At 40.8% G+C, this 19,077-nt stretch overlaps 1 protein-coding gene across 6 annotated transcripts in view; it reads left to right on the top strand.

Annotated features, from left to right (window-relative positions):
- Positions 1-19,077, top strand: part of dennd4c (DENN/MADD domain containing 4C) — a 152,712-nt gene that overhangs the window by 37,239 nt on the left and 96,396 nt on the right. For all 6 annotated transcript variants that reach the window (XM_043719121.1, XM_043719140.1, XM_043719156.1 and 3 more), the window contains one exon: positions 6,710-7,025. In XM_043719121.1, the coding sequence (XP_043575056.1) occupies positions 6,721-7,025 (305 nt within the window). In that variant the 5' untranslated portion in view covers positions 6,710-6,720. The remainder of the gene's footprint in view (positions 1-6,709; positions 7,026-19,077) is intronic.

Below are 19,077 nucleotides of genomic sequence, written 5' to 3'. Positions count from 1 at the left end.
GGCTGTGCCCCCGGTTCCTTGTCTCTCCAACTGGTGGAAACACCTTCTCCATGTCCACTGTATCCAGGCCTCCTGGTATCCTGTCAGCTACAATCAAATCCCCCTCATCCTTCTAAACTCTGAGTACAGATCCAGAGCCCCCAACCGTTCCTCATATGACAAGCCCTTCAGCCCTGGGATCATAGTTGTGAATACCTCGAGACCCTCTCCAGTGCTAGCACATGCTTCTTTAGATACGGGATCCAAAACTGCTGACGAGCCTACATAGCCTCAGCAGTACACCTCTACTCTTGTATTCTAGCCCTTTTGAAATGAATGCCAACATGGCAATTGCCTTCCTCACGGCCAACTGAACCTGCATATTAACCTGAAGAGAATTCTGAACTAGGACTCCCAAGTTCCTTTGTGTTTCACATTTCTGAAGCCTTTCCCAGTGTAGAAAATAATTTACACCTCTTCCTTCCAAAATCAACATCACTTTGTCATGTTGTATTCCATCTCCCACTTAGTTGCCCACTCCCCTAGCATGTCCAAATCCTTCAGGAGCCTCCCCATTTCCTCAAAGCTATCTGTCCCTCCATTGACCACCTGTGTCATCTGCAACAATGCCCTCAGTTCCATCATCCAAGATGATTAATGTATAATGTCACTAGTGTGGTCCCAAGACAGATCCCTATGGAATTCCAATAGTCGTCAACTGCCATCCTGAAAAAGACCCCTTTGTCACTACTTTCAGCTTTGAGTCAGTCAATCCTCTATCCATGCCAACACCTTACCCAAACACCATGTGTCCTATGTCAAAGGCCTTCTTGAACTCTGAACATGTCACATGGGCTCTCCTTTGTCATACTTGCTCATCAATTCCTCAAAGAATGCTAACAGACTTTTCAGGCCTGATCTCGCCTAGGCAAAGTTGTGCTGACTCCACCCTATTCTATCATGCACTTCCGAGTACTCTGCAGTCTTATCCTTAACAACTGGGTGGAATAACTGGCCCATAGTTTCCTCTCCCTCCCTTCTTAAATAGGAGTGTTACGTTTGCCACTTTGCAGTCTACTGGACCCTCCATGGCTTCGATGAGGAGTCCAATACCAAGGAGATAAAGATTATCGGGATTAGTGGGAACAGAGTTGAAGTTAAAATCAGATTGGCCGTGATCTTATTTAATGGCTGAGTGGCTTACTCTTCTTCCTTATTTGTATGTTTGAATCTGCATTAGTACCTCCTTGTCAATGTAAAATTTTGGCATGACTCCTGTTAGTAGCTTGGGACATTTGACCATGTTAGAGATACAGCATAAATTTAAGTTGTTGAATAGTCACTGCATAAGTGTGAAATGTAGCAATTTTGTAATTACATCTTTCTCTCCACAACATTTGTGTCTCCATGTCAATGTTAATTTTGTACACTTATGAAACAATGCCACTGCCAAGTACGTAGTTGCTGGATCTGATCTAAATGAAATGTAAACACATTACTTAAATTTAATAGATCAGGAGTAATTCCTTAATTTTCAAACTGTACAAAATTCTTAAATTTGTCTTGGGTCAGAATGTCTGAATTTGAACAAGTTGCTACACAAGTGTATGCTCATGTCAGTTCTTGTATCTTGTCATATAATATTAAATCAATGTATGTGGCTTGCATTCTTTACGAAGACAAAAATTCTGGAGAAAATGGTTTGGACATCATTTGTTTGGAACCTTTCTGATATGGCACTTTCAGTTTACTCGCGATCCATTCCATTAAAATTGTTACATCTTTCCTAAACATTGGCATAACTAAGGTAAAAGTCTTTTATTTAAAAAGCATGCAAAAATGTCTGCATTGAAGCAACTGAAATGAAGAAAACCACTTAGTCAGTAGTTGATGACTCATTGGGAAAATAAATTGCAAGGGACAGAATTTACAGCGTACTTTTTCCAAGTAAGGAAAACTCCTTTAAACGAGCTGTGTGCCTTGTTAGTTGCAGCTAATTGGCTGCAAAGCTGTTGTTTTTTTTAAAGTTTACTTCCTCTGAGGTCCATTTGCACAAGCGCACTTGAACCTGTGACATCACCTCAACTCTTCATGCTAACTGAAAATATCCAAATTCTCCAAACAAAATATTTCTGTTTTAAAGTAAGCATAGTAGTAAAAGCAGGCTCTGTTAAATTACACACACATTGTTCTCTTACCCATTGTGACTAAAGTGATTGTGTGTGTGTGTGTGTGTGTCAATTGAAAATAAAATATATTATCACTCTCAAATAGAGTGAAACAGTTATAGTTGACAGAAGTTTCATGTTTTTTATGACAACTGTTTGATGTCATCTGTGAGAGAACTACTCAAGTGCTCATAATCATTTCAGAATTTTGACCATGTACTTGTAAACAAAGTAAAACACAAAAATATAAAATAAAACAATGCTTTTCTGCTGTTTCTTTCTGAGAGAAGCCAATGTAATTTTGGATTGAGCGTCTAAGTCATTCTTCTAAGAAAGGCAGAGATTCTCCAGATTAAGTATACCAGTATAAAATGTGGTACGATGGCTTCCAGTGAAACAACAGGAAGTAGCAAATGCTCAGCATGCATCAATACTTCCTGTGATGTTTAACTGTTGAACTAGTTTCTATCATTATTTTATATTAGGTTTCCTCCTCCTTGCCTTGAAAATATTTGGCACAGACTAAAAGGCACATTGAATTTATTATGTTTGTAACAAATGTGACATAAGACTAAAGTGACCAAAGTGCACTCATTTGACGTGCATTCAATCAGGATGAATGAGATGGCCAGCCAATCCCAACTTAAATTAAAGCAAAAAAGTGCTGATAATACTCACTAAGTTGGATCACACTGTGGAAAGGGAAATGGTTAAGAACATGCAAAATGCGCAAGCGTGAACTCTTGAGCCCTTCTAGCATGCTGGTTAATTCAATTGATCTTCTATCTCATGCATGCTTGCCAAGCTCTCCTTATTTATTGACTCCGAGTAACCAAAACTGATTTGGACTCTGCTTAGTCATGGAATATTTTCAAATCAGCCATTGGCAGTCTGTGACGTAGTGTTCTAAATGTTCACAACTCTTTGGGTTCTTGCTCTACCCTCACTTATAAAGTGGCAGATCTCTTATTCTGAGACTGAGCCCAAGGTTTAGACTTCTGTCCAGGTAAAACCTTGCTGCATCTGTCAGATTGAACACGTGAAGAATTTTGTTTCAGTTATATCATCATGATGTCTGCAGTGATATGAATATGTTACCATTCCTCTTCTGAAGTATAGGAAATCTAATAAACTTGTTGTGCCTCTATTGGATTGCTTTGCACATTACCCCAAAAGTAGTTATTAAATGATGACATGGAAAGCCAAATGCTTGGAAATCAAATACTGTTTGCCCCATCGAAATGTTACAGATTTGTATTGACATTAAAAATTCACACAAGACCAGGTTATAGTCCAACAGGTTTATTTGGAAGCATTAGCTTTTGGAGGACTGCTCCTTCATCAGGTGGTTGTGGAGTATATACCACAAGTGAAGCACTAGCTTTCGAAGCAGTGCTCTGAATGCTAGTGCTTCCAAATAAACTTGTTACACTGTCACCTGATGTTTTATGATTTTTTTTAACTTTGTACACCCCAGTCCAACAACAGAATCTCAAAATCATTGTGTTTATGTGGCATTTTAACCTAATGCACGATGTCCTTTAAAGAAATGTGCATGAAACTCAATTTACATCCATCAGATTTAGGCATTTGGAAAACAGCTTGACCAGAGGCAGATTTTAAGAAGAAATGAGGAAGTGCCAATTTTGACTTTGGGGCCGAGACAGCTAAACATTCAATCACTGGTATTGAAAGAAGAATGCACAAAAGAGGCACAGTCTAAAGAATGCAGGACAGGAGGAAGTTAACATATTTGAAAATTAGCATGAGCTTTTCAAAATTGATTCACTGCGAGACCAGGAGCAAATGCAGTTAAGTTGATGCAAGTAAGGTGAACAGGATGCTGTGAGAGTTTATGTATAGATATTAGTGTTTTAGTCAGCTGAAATTTGAGTGTGCAAGGTCTAACGCCAGCTGGAAGAGCATTAGAGTAGTTTAACTCTAGCAATAACTGAGGCCTGGATAAAGGTTTCCATTGCCGATGGACCTTGAGGCAATGCTACACAGGTACAAGTCGGTAACTGGGGTGTTAGGACCTGGGGTAAGGAGGCTATATTGGACAGCTAGATTTTTGGTCATTGAATATTTAATGTTGGGCATGTATTAAGAAGATTAGATGGTGAAGGGGTCAGACCTTTACCAGTTAGAAGAAGAAAGTGAGGACTGCAGATGCAGGAGATCAGAGTCAGAAAGTGTGGCGCTGGAAAAGCACACAAGATCGGGCAGCATCCGAGGAGCAGGACAGTCGATGTTTCTGAGAAAAACTGTTCATCAGGAATGCCTTCATTCGGGCTTATGTTCGAATCGTCGACTCTTCTGATGCTGCCTGACCTGTTACACTTTTCCAACACCACACTTTTGACTTTACCAGTTAGACAATGCTTTCACTGAGGATTTATGAAGATCTGGAATTGGTACTGTCAGGTACATTTGGGTGATTTCCCCAAATTAGTCAATAGTCAGGAATATCCCTTGATGCAACAAGCCAATGAGATAGATAGAAGTAAATTTGTTTTGAGAGGAGCTTCTGAACAGGTTGATTATGAAAGGCATATTTTAAATAAAACATAAAGATTTCTTTGGCTTGGGAAGGCTTTAGCAAGAGAAATTTGTGCATGTGTAGTCTATCTTTGCAGACTATGTTCGAGCCAAGTGTTTTGCAGTGACTTTACTGGATCAGTTGTGCAGAAGTTTTTAGAAGGACTGAACTGAAAATTGTCAAAATTCAGTACAGTTTTTACATAACTTTGTTACAAGGTAAGAGAACCCATATCAATATCATCAGCTACTAGGTGCTTCGAGCTTGCACTTCAGTGAGATTCACCTTGCTGCCTTCTCTTCTCCACTCCTCCCCCCCACCCCCGCAATAATCTTTCCACCTTTAACTTATCAAGAATCTGTCTGCCTTCACCTTAAAGTATTATTAGTTTAATCTGTTTCCTGTCACTTAACTGTTTTCCTGTGGTGTCACTTATACTTTTTTATCCATTTGGGTATTAGTTGTTTGCATCTGAACTCCAACTGGTTCTCTGTCACCTCTTTTGCCCTTTTCAACTGATGCTGATCTTGAGACTGTTAGATTTCTTAGAAAAAAATGAAATGAGTACTTTCTTCCTCCATGAAATTCTTAGGTTTGCACTTTTTTCCAGCTCACTCCATCAAAAGGTGTTTGAGGATTGATGTATTTCAATCAATTAACAAAATTTGACCTTAGTTAACATTTTAAAGGTGATTCTGTTCTGAAAAGTTTATTTTTGATCTTTCTTGACTTGACCAATTCCTCTGAACTAAATTTTACACCACTGTCCCCCACCCCTCTCAATTTTGCATGCCTTGCTAAGATGTCTTCTGAGTTCTCAAGAATCTATTTCATCTTGTCTACAGAGTAAACTGAAATAGACACAGCTATATATTTGGACAAAGTGAGGACTGCAGATGCTGGAGATCAGAGCTGAAAAATGTGTTGCTGGAAAAGCGCAGCAGGTCAGGCAGCATTCAAGGAGCAGGTGAATCGAGGTTTCGGGCATAAGCCTTTCCTGAAGAAGGGCTTATGCCTGACGTGTCGATTCTCCTGCTCCTTGGATGCTGCCTGACCTGCGCTTTTCCAGCAACACATTTTACAGCTATATATTTGTGGACAACTCTTACAAATATTAGGTAATGGGGAGGTCCTGTGTATTAACTTTATTGGTCAGGGCAGCCTTTGGTCTGTTGTCAGTTTCTGGTGAGTTACCTAATCTAGGGTAGAATGGCCTCTGTTCTACAGTTGCTAGCTCAGGAAGGGAATGTAGACTGGTCTAGACTGTAGACTCTGCCATGTCTTAGTGGTATTTTCACTGGACAGTTCGTCTCGAGACCAAGGTAAATGGTCTAGGCACCCAGGTTTGAATCCTGTCATGGCAGATGGTGGAATTTAAATTCAATGAAAATCTGGAGTTGAGAGTTTAATGATGGCCATGAATCAATTGTTGGAAATGCCCAGTTGGCTCACTGACTCCTTTTTAGGGAATTAAATCTACCATTGTTACCTGGTCTGGTCTATAGACCCAATATGGGTGACTCCTGACTGCCCTCTGGGCATTTAGGACAGGCAATAAATGCTGGCCTAACCAGTGATGCCCATATCTGATGAATGTATAAAACTTTGTTGGAAGCTCAATTTACGGTTTTAATGTCGCTAGAAACAAAACAGGTGCAAGAGTAGGCCATTCAGCCCATCAAGCCTATGCCACCATTGTTAAATTGGATGTCCTCAAACTTTGACATTTAATTGTCACCCATATTATTAATTACGGTCACTTGGAGGGGAACGTTTTACTGGAATAAAGTGAAAATAGATTAGATGCTCAGGACATGAGAGATGATTTGTCAAGTAACTTTTGGCAGGGATTAATGACATCACATTGAAAACAGACAACGTTAATTGCACCATAAAGAATTTAGATTTTAAAAGCTAAGAGTTGCCAGGTTCATCTGAAATGATAGAAATTATATATACATGTTGTGCTGTCTACTCATGTATTATGAAGAATTGCTAAGTTTCTACTCTGATCCTCTCTTAGGAACACCAGCCATGATTGAAGATAAAGGCCCCAGGGTTAGTGACTACTTTGTAGTCGCAGGCCTAACTGACACATCTACACCATTGGAAGAAGAAATCACTATATCGGAGACTAAATCAACAGGACCAAAAGCACCAATAATAGACCTTGCTGTCATAATCAAATCGGCAGGAGAAAATGTACCAGAAGGTTACACTTGCATTGAGACTACTCCTACGGGACTTCAGGCAAACTTGAATTTTGGGAGCTTGAAAAGCCCAGAAATGCATCTTTGCTACAAAAGGGGGCGTGACAAACCGCCTCTGATTGATATTGGGTAAGTTAGTTAATATTCAAAGGTGGTTGGGAGAAGAAGGGTCAAGAAAATAATACATCATTACAATGTGTTTAGTTTAGTCTGCAATTGTGTGTAATTTATTAGTCACTAAGTGGCTTATTGCAGTTCTTGGTAGCCAACTAAAATTTTACCTTCACTGTATAAACTCTGGAAACAGCAACATGTCATCAGAGGGCAGGTTAGTGTTTTTTAATGAAATAATTGCAGTGATGTGGTGCAAAGTTGGGCACATTGACATACTTGATTTCTTTTCTCGTGGATGTCTTGATCTGAGTTAATTGTACCATTTGAAATGCAAAGTGGAGGCACAAACTCTGTTTCAGTAGTTATAAATCACTCAACACTAGGTTATCCTGCTGGTTTGGGCTATAACCTGGTGTTGTGTGATTTTTAACTTTGTACACCTCAGTCAACATGTTGTGCTGTCTACTCATGTATTGTGAAGAATTGCTAAGTTTCTACTCTGATCCTCTCTTAGGAACACTGGCACCTGTCTCAGTAGGGAGATCTGAAAATGAGTCTGTGCTTTCACACCATCTGCAGGCAATTGCTTGCCAATGTTCATGTTATCGGGGAATCACCATACCCCAGTCTTAACTTTAAGTATGATGTATTTCTCATGTTGCTACTTTTTGAAAGCTAGAAAAAGTGATTGAATATTTGTATAAATTGTATTGAGCCCACCATGCTCACGTGGGGACTGATTGTATTTCCTGGCTTATTGTCCCTTCCGTCTGTCTGTTCTCGTCTTCTCCAAACCCATTTGAGTCAGGTATGCGTCTTTGTGTCTTCAAAATGTAAATTGTTTTAGGTTGTTGAAATCAAATTTGATTAACTGCACTTGTATTTTTCACTCAAACCTAGAATGTTGTGTATTCCTGCATAGTCTGCTTCTGATAAGGTGCTAAATTGTGCACAGGTTTTGTCCATTGCTTGATGCAAACTGAAGTGAATTTTACATTATTTCACCTTTAACTTACCATAATTCAGCTCTTGCGATGAAATTGACCAGTGGCACTTCAGGAAAAACAGCTGTTTTTATTTCATTCTCACTAAACCCTTCATTAGGTGATGCACTTGTTTAGTAAAGTTATCTTGTTTAGTAAAATTACCTGTCCATTAAGCTTAAAACCACAATACACAGGGAAATCATTAATTTCCTAAACACCAGAGCATTTAAATTGGCACAAGACAGTAGGCATGTTCTGGGTAATCTGGGCAATAAATGGCGTTGTTTGCGAATCCTATCAGATCGAATGGAACCAGGGAAATGGTGAGGAAAGAGATCAATCTGAGACTGGTACAGTTGAGAAAAGAAATGAGCCAAACAGTCAGGGCAGGCAGGGGACAAAGCAGAGAACAAGGTAGGACTGATAAATTAACCTGCATTTATTTCAATGCAAGAGGCCTCACAGGGAAGGCAGATTGACTCCAGGGCATGGTTCGGAACATGGGACTGGGACATCATAGCAATTACAGAAACATGGCTCAAGGATGGACAGGACTGGCAACTTAAAGTTCCAGGATACAAATGCTGCAGGAAGGACAGAAAAGGAAGCACGAGAGGAGGGGGAGTGGCATTTTTGATAAGGGATAACATTATAGCTGTGCTGAGGGAGGATATTCCCGGAAATACACCCAGGGAAGTTATTTGGGTGGAACTGAGAAATAAGAAAGGGATGATCTTAATGGGATTGTATTATGCACCCCCTCATAGTCAGCAGGAATTTGAAAAACAAATTTGTAAGGAGATCTCAGTTTTCTGTAAGAATAATAGGGTGGTTATGGTAGGGGATTTTAACTTTCTAAACATAGACTGGAACTGCCATAGTGTTAAGAATTTAGATGGAGAGGAATTTAAGTGTGTACAAGAACATTTTCTGATTCAATATGTGGATGTACTTGCAAGAGAAGGTGCAAAATTTGACCTACTCTTGGGAAATGAGGCAGGGCAGGTGACTGAGGTGTCAGTGGGGGAGCACTTTGGGCCAGTGACCATAATTTTATTTGTTTTAAAATAGTGATGGAAAACAATAGTGGATCTAAAAGTTGAAATGATAAGTTCTAAATTGGAGAAAGGCCAATTTTGACGGTGTTAGGCAAGACCTTTCAACAGCTGACTGGGGGTAGATGTTCGCAGGTAAAGAAAGGGACAGCTGGAAAATGGGAAGCCTTCAGAAAAGAGATAAGACCCAGAGACAAGATATTCCTGTTCGGGTGAAAGGAAAGGCTTGTAGGCATAGGGAATGCTGGATGACGAAAGAAGTTGAGGGTTTGGTTAAGAAAACGAAGAAAGCATATGTCAGGTATAGACAGGATAGATCAAGTGACTCCTGAGAAGAGTATAAAGAAAGTAGGAGTATTCTTAATGGGAAATCAGGAGGTCAAAAAGGGGACATGAGATAGCTTTGCAAATAAAATTGAGAATCCAAAGGGTTTTTACGATTACATTAAGGACAAAAGGGGAACTAGGGAACGAATCGGGCCCCTCAGCAAGACGGCAAAATCAGCAATGCGGCCTCAGTGTGGAGCCGCAGGAGGCGGGGAGATAGTAAACAAGTATTTTGCATCAGTGTTTACTCTGGAAAAGGACATGGAAGATATAGAATGTAGGGAAATAGATGGTGACATCTTGAAAAATGTCCATATTACAGAGGAGGAAGTGCTGGATGTCTTGAAATGCATAAAAGTAGATAAATCCCCAGGACCTGATCAGGTGTACCCTAGAACTCAGTGGGAAGCGAGGGAAGTGATTAATGCAACCCTTGCTGAGAGATTTGTTTAATTGATAATCACAGATGAGGTGCTGGAAGACTGGGAAGTTGGCTAACGTGGTGCCACTGTTCAAGAAAGGTGTTAAGGACAAGCCAGGGAACTATAGACCAGTGAGCCTGATGTCGTTGGTGGGCATGTTGTTGGAGGGAATCCTGAGGGACAGGATGTACATGTATTTGGAAAGGCAAGGACTGATTAGGGATAGTCAACATGGCTTTTTGCGTGGGAAATCATGTCTCACAAACTTCTTCAAAAACTCAATCAAGTAGCAAAGAGGATTGATGAGGGGAGAGCGATATGGACCTCAGTAAGGCGTTTGACAAGATTCCCTATGGTAGACTGATTAGCAAGTTAGATCTCACGGGATGCAGGGAGAACTAGCCGTTTGGATACATAACTGGCTCAAAGGTAGAAGACAGAGGGTGATGGTGGCCTGTGACTTGTGGAGTGTCACAGTGATCTGTGCTGGGTCCACTACTTTTCATCATTTATATAAATGATTTGGATGCGAGCATAAAGAGGTACAGTTAGTAAGTTTGCAGATGATGCCAAAATTGGAGATGTAGTGGACAGCGAAGAGGGTTACCTCAGATTACAACAGGATCTTGACCAGATGGGCCAATGGGCTGAGGAGTGGCAGATGGAGTTTAATTTAGATAAATGTGTGGTTCTGCATTTTGGGAATCCATATCTTAGCAGGACTTAGACACTTACTGTTAAGGTCCTGGGGGTGTTGATAAACAAAGAGATCTTGGATTACGGGTTCATAGCTCCTTGAAAGTGGAGTTGCAGGTAGGTGGAATAGTGGCGAAGGTGTCTGGTATGCTTTCCTTTTATTGGTCAGAGTATTGAGAACAGGAGTTGGAAGGTCATGTTACGACTGCATAGGATATTTGTTCGGTCACTGTTGGAATATTGCATGAAATTCTGGTATCCTTCCTATCGGAAAGATGTTGTGAAACTTGAAAGGGTTTAGAGAAGATTTACAAGGATGTTGCCAGGGTTGGAGGATTTGAGCTATAGGGAGATATTGAATAGGCTGGAGCTGTTTTCCCTGGAGTGTTGGAGGTTGAGGGGTTACATTACCGAAGTTTATAAAATCATGAAGGGCATGGATAGGATAACTAGACAAAGTCTTTTCGCTGGGGTCAGGGCGTCCAGATCTAAAAGGCATAGGTTTAGGGTAAGAGGGGAGAGATATAAAAGAAACGTAAGGGGCAACCTTTTCACAGAGAGTGGTCCGCGTGTGGGATGAGCTCCCAGAGAAAGTGGTGGACGCTGGTACAATTGCAACATTGAAAAGGCATCTGGATGGGTATATGAATAAGGACGGGTTTGGAGGGGTATGGGCCAAGTGCTGGCAGGTGGGACTGGACTGGATTTAGTTGGGATATTTGGTCGGCATGGATGAGTTAGACCGAAGGGTCTGTTTCCGTGCTGTACATCTCTATAACTCTAAATTTGTTTTATCAAAAATATAGGTGATGTGCAGTTTTGCCCAAAGCCACCAACCCAAAAGCAGATTCAAGAGCCTAGTGAGCACACAGTTTAATGATTACATGTTTGTTTCTAATGTGGTCAATACACCTCACATAATTCACAGTATGTGAGAAGCTTCTAAGTATAATGATGTATCGTCTATGTAATAACAAGGATAGTTAAGTTGTGTCTGTGATTGTTAAATATGGGGAGTGTTTATTGTTACTCAGGAATTAGTCTGTAATAGTTTAACTTTTTCTGGGTAGATATTTTACTTAATTTTATCAGAACCGTTCTCCGTATCCAAATTAAATGGAGACTTTTCAGGGATCCTACTGTTAAAGGATTGCCCAGTGGAGTATTAAATTTCCAGGCAATTCCTTCAGAGTCTACTATAATGGGGAGTCTGCAGTGTCCTCCTGTAAAACTCCCATCTGCAATGACACAATAACTATGATCAATAGAAATTCTGCCCCTAAGTTGACAAACAGTAAAAGAAGCTGCCTTTTCTTTGGTGTCCTGGAGTTATAATTCGCACCTTAGTGGATAGGTTTTGGCCTGGGTCCTTGTCCCTTGGTCAACCAGATCGTTGGTTTACCTCTGGCCAGAACTAGTGAATAGTCAGAATCTGTCATCTGAAGGTTATAAGAAATAGGAGCAGGAATGGGCCTTTTGATCTCTTGTGCGTTCTTCACTACAGAGGACTTGATTGATCTGTTTGTGGCTTTAACAGCACTTGCTTACTTGTCCCCCGTAACTTTTACTTTCCTTGTCACTCACATGCCCTTCTCCATTATCCAACTTGATTTTGAAATTAAAAGACAACTTAAAGTGTGTAGCCTCCCATTCCTAACAATGCAGTGAGGATTTTTGCTCCGAAAACTCTTCAACAATTCCAGATCCCCATTACCCTTTGAGTGAAAATAAATCTGCATTAACTCTCCTCCAATCATTCAACTAATTACATTAAATCTAGACCTTCTAGTTATTGACATCCCTGTTAAGGGAAACAGATTCTTCCTATTCACAAGGGGACTCAAACTTCAAATACCTCAATCAAATCTCCCATTAATTTGTACTGTTTGAAAGAAAATAATAGCTTTTCCAACTTTTTCAATTCCAACAGCTAAATTTATCCGTTGCTGTAACACCTTTTGTAAATATCCTCAATCTCTCCTCAAGTGTGATGATCTCCTACCCAGCATATGATTACCAGAACTGCAAGCAGTATTCTAGATGCAGTGTTTTGTATCATTCTGACCTTAGCATTCTGCAATTGTAGTCTGTCTCAGCTAGTAAAGTAACTGAATGCATTCCCTCAGTTGTTTTGATTGCATTTGAATTGTCATTTTTCTGATTTGCATCAAATATGCACCCCCCTACCTTAAATGGAGACCATTATAATTGCATGCAAAGCAAGATCCTTGTCCTCAGCTCTTTTCATATGATCAGAAGTTTGTAATTTGCTTCACAGATAATGGATTATTTGTGAAATATTGATCCTTTATACTTCACTAAATTCCTGTGCGTGTGGCTGCGTACCATAAATCTGTGGTTTCAAAACTTCTTGGTTGAAGTATGAATTTTCAAATTGCTCAAATTTATCAACTGAATTGTAAAAACATTAATGATCCAAGCAAATGTAGACTATTCATTCGGCTGATGACTAATCTGATTTTGGTATTAACTCACTCCTCTGCCTGGCTGCAATAGCCTTCAACTGCCTTGGCCATCCAAAATCTATTTAACTCACTGTCTCTGCCTTATCTAATCCCCTTAGAACCTTATTTTTTTTTAAAAAATGGCCTTTCATTGTTTAAAAGTGCAGTAGATGTACAGTCAACTTACTCGAGTTTTACTCGCAAGGTACTCAATTTATCACACTAATCAACCAAGTGAATGTTTGCTGAACAAGTTCCAATGTAAAAAAAAAATCGCTCCTTCAGGAGACCAAAACTGAACTCACATTGTACCTGTGGCCTTGTCATAGTCCTGTACAAGCAAAGCAGGGCTTCCTTAGTTTTATACCCTGTCCCCTTTGCAATTGAGTCAATATTCTTTTTCCCTTCCTAATTATTTGCTGTATGCTCTTGATTTGGAACTGTATCACTGTTCCTTCACTGTCATTGGGTCGGAATGCTGGAAATCCCGATCAGCAGTGTTGGCGTACTTAACCCTCCATTGACTGCAGCAGCAAATAATGCAGATCACAACCCTTCCCAGCACATTTTGATGACCAAACAATGCTGGTCTATCCAGCAATACCCTTATTCTCTGAAAGAAGAGAACATTATAGACCCATCTTGTAGATTTTTCTCCAAACACTTAACCTGTCATATTCTTTTGCAGATTCTATCACAATTTGCTTTCCTACCTGTGTTCATAAGAAAATGTTTGCATTTCAGTTGATCCTTTGTTCAAATCATTCATGCTCATCAAAAATAGTTAAGAACCCAGCACTAATCCCCATAGCACTCCATTCGTTACAATTTGCCAACCTGAAAATCATGTACATACATCAACTGTTTTGTTAGTTAGCTAATCCTCTAACCATACTAATGTGACTCCCAACGCTACAAATTCTAGTCTTGTGCCATAGCATTTTTAGATGGCATCTTTCCTGATTGTCTTTTGGAAACCTAACCATACTAAATCTGGCTCCTCTTTATTCACTTGCAAACTAATCTAAAAAAACTTGTCAAGTATTATTTCCCTTTCACAAAATCATGTTGACTCTGCCTGATAGTATTTTAGTTTTCTCAATGACTTGCTACAACACTTAAATGAACAGTAGCATTTTCTTGATGATAGATGGTACTGTATAACATTCAAATGTGTGGTGTGTATGGAATGTAAAGAAAATAAATGTTGATTTTGCAACATCAGTGTTCAGTTCCTGCTTCTTAGTACAGGGCTGTTACACCCTCAACAGGATCTGGGTTGAGCACAGCTAACTCATAGCCATAGTTAGCTACCTCCTTCTTAGAATGATTGAGAGGGACAACATAACAAACATTTGAGGGAGTTTCAGAGCTGAACCTGACCTGTTTGGTCCCTGAAGATGCTGCATAGATGATTCCAGTCATAGCTGCGAGCTGGCAATCAATACACAAATTGAATTAGATTTCTCACTTCTTCACATGCACTGCCAAGTGTGAGGCCTAATGCTCAAACTGCTGCTCAGTTGAGCTGTACTAACAATTCTGTATCTGTCAATCCTTTTTGCCCACTGCCCTCTTGGACTCAACACTGAGCTTCTGACCCCACCATCGCAAAAACTATCTATTTGCATCTGTAACATGGACACAGTCTCCACCCACTGAAAGGCAGCTCCTGCTGATAGCCTCATCTTTACTCCAGAGTTGAAATTCTAGTCTTCTCTGTCCAAAACAGCCAGTGGATAGGCAATAGTAAATATGTAAAGACTGCATGGAGGAACTGCACCAATTGGTAATTTCTGTCTGGCGCAAAAACAAAACTGGAAAGGTGCCTGGTCATGGCTTACAACAGAAATTAAAGATAGTATTAGGTCCAAGAAAGGTCAATAAAAGCAGACCGGAGGATTAGGGACAGTTGAGATTTCCACAAAGAAGGACATAAGAATTGATTAAGAGTGGAAAAACAGCGTATCATGTTTCTATAAGCGTGTGAAGCAGAAAAGATTAATGAAGCTGAATGTACGTTGCTTCCAATTGGATACAGGGTAATTTATGATGGGCAAAAAACTATGGCAGACCAATTAAATACGTGTTTTCATTCTGCCTTCAGAAAGGAGGACACAAATAATGTCACCAAAACTGTTGGGGTACATATGATCTGTAGTGAGATAAAAACTTAAGGAAATCAGTATTACCAGAGAAATAGTGTTGGTGAAATTGGGATTACAGGCTGACATCTTGGATCCCAACAATCTGCATCCCAGGGTATTTAACGAAGTGGATGCGTATTTCAAAATATTTCATATTTCAAGATTCTCAAGACTCTGGAAGAGTTGCCCTAGATTGGAGCATAGCTAATGTAACCTTTTTTTTGGTTAAAGAAAAGGGGCAGGGACATATAAGGAATTGTAGACTGATTAGCTTGACAGTGCTAGAGTCCATTATAAAGGGATTAATAGTAGAACACATGGAAAACAGTGACATGAGTGGACTGGAACAGCATTGATTTATGAGAAGGTAATCATATTGACGTATCTACTGGAATTTTTCAACGAAATGACTAGTAGAGTTAATAAGGTGGAACCAGTGCATTCAGAGTCATAGAGATGTACAGCATGGAAACAGACCCTTCAGTCCAACCTGTCCATGCCGACCAGATATCCCAACCCAATCTAGTCCCACCTGCCAGCACCTGGCCCATATCCCTCCAAACCCTTCCTATTCATATACCCATCCAAATGCCTCTTAAATGTTGCATTTGTACTAGCCTCCACCACTACCTCTGGCAGCTCATGCCACACACGCACCATGTTCTGAGTGAAAAAGTTGCCCCTTATGTCTCTTTTATATCTTTCCCCTCTCGCCCTAAACCAATGCCGTCTCGTTCTGGACTCCCCGACCCCAGTGAAAAGGCCTCATCCATGACCCTATCCGTGTGCCTCACGATTTTATAAACCTCTATAAGGTCACCCCTCAGCTTCAGATGTTCCAGGGAAAACAGCCCCAGCTGGTTCAGCCTCTCCCTATAGCTCAAATCCTCCAACCCTGGTAACATCCTTATAATTCTTTTCTCTACCCTTTCAAGTTCCACAACATCCTTCCAATAGGAATGAGACCAGAATTGCACGCAGTATTCCAACAGTGGCCTAACCAATGTCCTGTACAGCCGCAACATGACCTCCAAACTCCTGTATTCAATACTCTGACCAGTAAAAGAAAGCGTACCAAACGTCGCATTCACTATCCTATCTACCTGTGACTCCACTTTCAAGGAGCTATAAATCTGTACTCCAAGGTCTGTTTGTTCAGCAATACTCCCTAGGACCTTACCATTAAGTGTATAAGTCCTGCTAAGATTTGCTTCCCCAAAATGCAGCACCTCACATTTATCTAAATTAAACTCCATCTGCCACTCCCCAGCCCATTTACTTGAACTTTAGAAGGTGTTTACTAAGGCCGCACTTGAGAGGTTAGCAAGTATCATTAAAGCATTATGGGATTTGGGGATACACATTGACATAGAGAGAGAACTGCCTGGTAGATTGAGAGCAAAAAGTAGAAATAAACTGGTAATTTTCAGAGTGGCAGCCCATGACTGCTGGGGTACTGTCGGGATCATGGACCCCCAGCTGTTTGCAACACATATAATGAGGGAATAAAACATAATATCTCCAAGTTTGTAAACTGCAAAGTTGGGTTGGAGGATAAATGGTGGGGAAGAGATATGTGATATAGACAAGGTGAGTGAGTGGGCAAAAACATAGCAAATGTAGCATAATGTGGATAAGTGTGAGGTTATCCATCTTGCTAGCAAAAACAGGAAGGTGGGTTATTATTTGAATGGCTGTAGACTGGGAAGGGAGATGGCTGTCAGGAGACTTGAATGTCCTTGTACACCAGCTGTTGAAAGTAAACATGCAGGTGCAGCAGGCATTGAAGGCAAATGGTATGTTGGCCTTCATTGTGAGAGAATTAGAGTGCAGAAGCCCAGGGCCTTGGCGAGACCATTCCTGGAAATTTGTGTGCAGTTGTGGTCTCCTTATTTGAGGAAGGCTATGTTCTGGCTATGGAACGAGTCCACAAAGATTTTCCAGACTGACTGACTGACTGCGCAGGTGGTAGACTAACGTCGGCAGAGAGACCCGGCTGGTTTCTGACGACATATGCTGAAGTTTAGAAAAGTCTCATAGAAAACTATAAAACTCTTAACAGAACTATACAGGGGAAACACAGGAAGGATTTTGCGCGATGACATTAGTCCAGAACCAGGGATCACATTTTGAAGATACAGGATAGGCCATTCAGGATTGAGATGACAAATTTCTTGACTCTACAAAGTGGTGCACCTGTGAAATTCTCTGCCACAGAAGTTAGTTGAGGCTAAAACACAAAGTTTTAAAAGAGTAGTTAGATATAATTATTGGACTAAAGGGATCAGAAGATATGGGTGAGAGTGGGAACAGGCTCCGAATAGACAATAGGTGCAAGAGTAGGCCATTGAGCCCTTCGAGCATTCAACATGATCATGGCTGATCATTCCTAATCAGTATCTTGTTCCTGCCTTATCTCCATAACCCTTGATTCCACTATCTTTGAGAGCTCTATCCAACTCTTTCTTAAATGAATCCAGAGACTGGGCCTCCACTGCCCTCTGGGGCAGAGCATTCCACACAGCCACCACTCTCTGGGTGAAGAAGTTTCTCCTCACCTCTGTCCTAAATGGTCTACCCCGTATTTGATAGAGGGGAGTCAGTGGATGTAATAAATTTAGATTTTCAAGAGGCTTTTGATAAAGGCTCCCAGCAAAAGAGACTAGTTCAAAAATTAAAGCATCTGGGAGATGGGAGGTAATGTCCTGGCACAGATTAATGATTGGCTGACAGAAACAGAGTAGGAATGAATGGGTCATTGTCATGATGGCTGACTTTGACTTATGGGGTACCACAAGGCTCAGTGCTTGGTCCCCAGCTGTTCACAATAAATACAGAAAGGAGATAGAGGGCTTGGTGACATGGGGGTGCATTGAGAACACCCTCTCAATCAATGTCAGCAAAACTAAAGAACTGACCTTTGACTTCAGGAAGAAAGGAGGAGTACACGTCTCCATCCACATCAACAGAGCTGAGGTTGAGAGGGTGGAGAGCGACAAGTTCCCAGGAGTGACGAAAACCAGCAACCTGTCCTGAACTTCCCACGTAGATGTGATTGTCAAGAAGGCACAACGCCTCTTCTTCCTCAGCTGGCTCAGGAAATTCGACATGTCCATTAAGACCCTCGCCAACTTCTCCAGATGCACCATTGAAAGCATACAGACCAGATGCATAACGGCCTGGTACGGCAACTGCTCTACCCAGGACCATAAGAAACTGCAGAGGGTTGTGGGCACAGCCCAGACCATCACAGAAGCCAACCTTCCACCCATGGAAGCTACCAACATCATCAAAGCCCCATCGCACCCTGGTAAAGCTCTCCTACAAGATCTTCCGTCAGGGCAGAAAATACACAAGTTTGAACACGTACCAGCAAGTCCAGGAACAGCTTCTTCCCTGACAAATTTAGACTGATGAATGGACTCTCTCACGTCAAATAATGCTGATCATGCCAATGTTCATCTTGCCTAGCATACATCCTATTCAAAGTAACCTGTCTGTCTCAAGTTTTTTCCCCCCACTCTACAATCTGTATGTCATTGTTTACAGATACTGCTGTCGTTGATCTGCCTGTACTGCTTGTAAACAAAGCTTTTCACTGTATTTAGGTACACCTGACAATAAATAAATAAAATAAGTATTGTTGATTTGGAGGTGGGACCGAATGTAATATTTCCAAACTTGCAGATGATACAAAGCTGTATGGGAATAAGGGCTGAGAGAAAGGCAACTTCAGGAAGGTTGCACAGTCGTATTGAACGGTCAAGAATCTGACAGATGGAATGCAGTGTGAGGTAGAAGTGTAGAATATTCTTAAATGCTAAGATGTTATAAAGTGTAAACATACAAAGAGACTCAGGTGTCCTTGTCGATAAGTCACTGAAGGCCAACTTTCAGGTGCAAGTGAGGTCTGCAGATGCTGGAGATCAAAGTTGAAACTTTATTGCTGGAACAGCACAGCAGGTCAGG

The sequence above is a fragment of the Chiloscyllium plagiosum genome, chromosome 2 (assembly GCF_004010195.1).
Source record: "Chiloscyllium plagiosum isolate BGI_BamShark_2017 chromosome 2, ASM401019v2, whole genome shotgun sequence".
In the NCBI taxonomy this organism is placed as follows: Eukaryota; Metazoa; Chordata; class Chondrichthyes; order Orectolobiformes; family Hemiscylliidae; genus Chiloscyllium; species Chiloscyllium plagiosum.
This window is presented reverse-complemented; position numbering and strand designations above follow the sequence as displayed.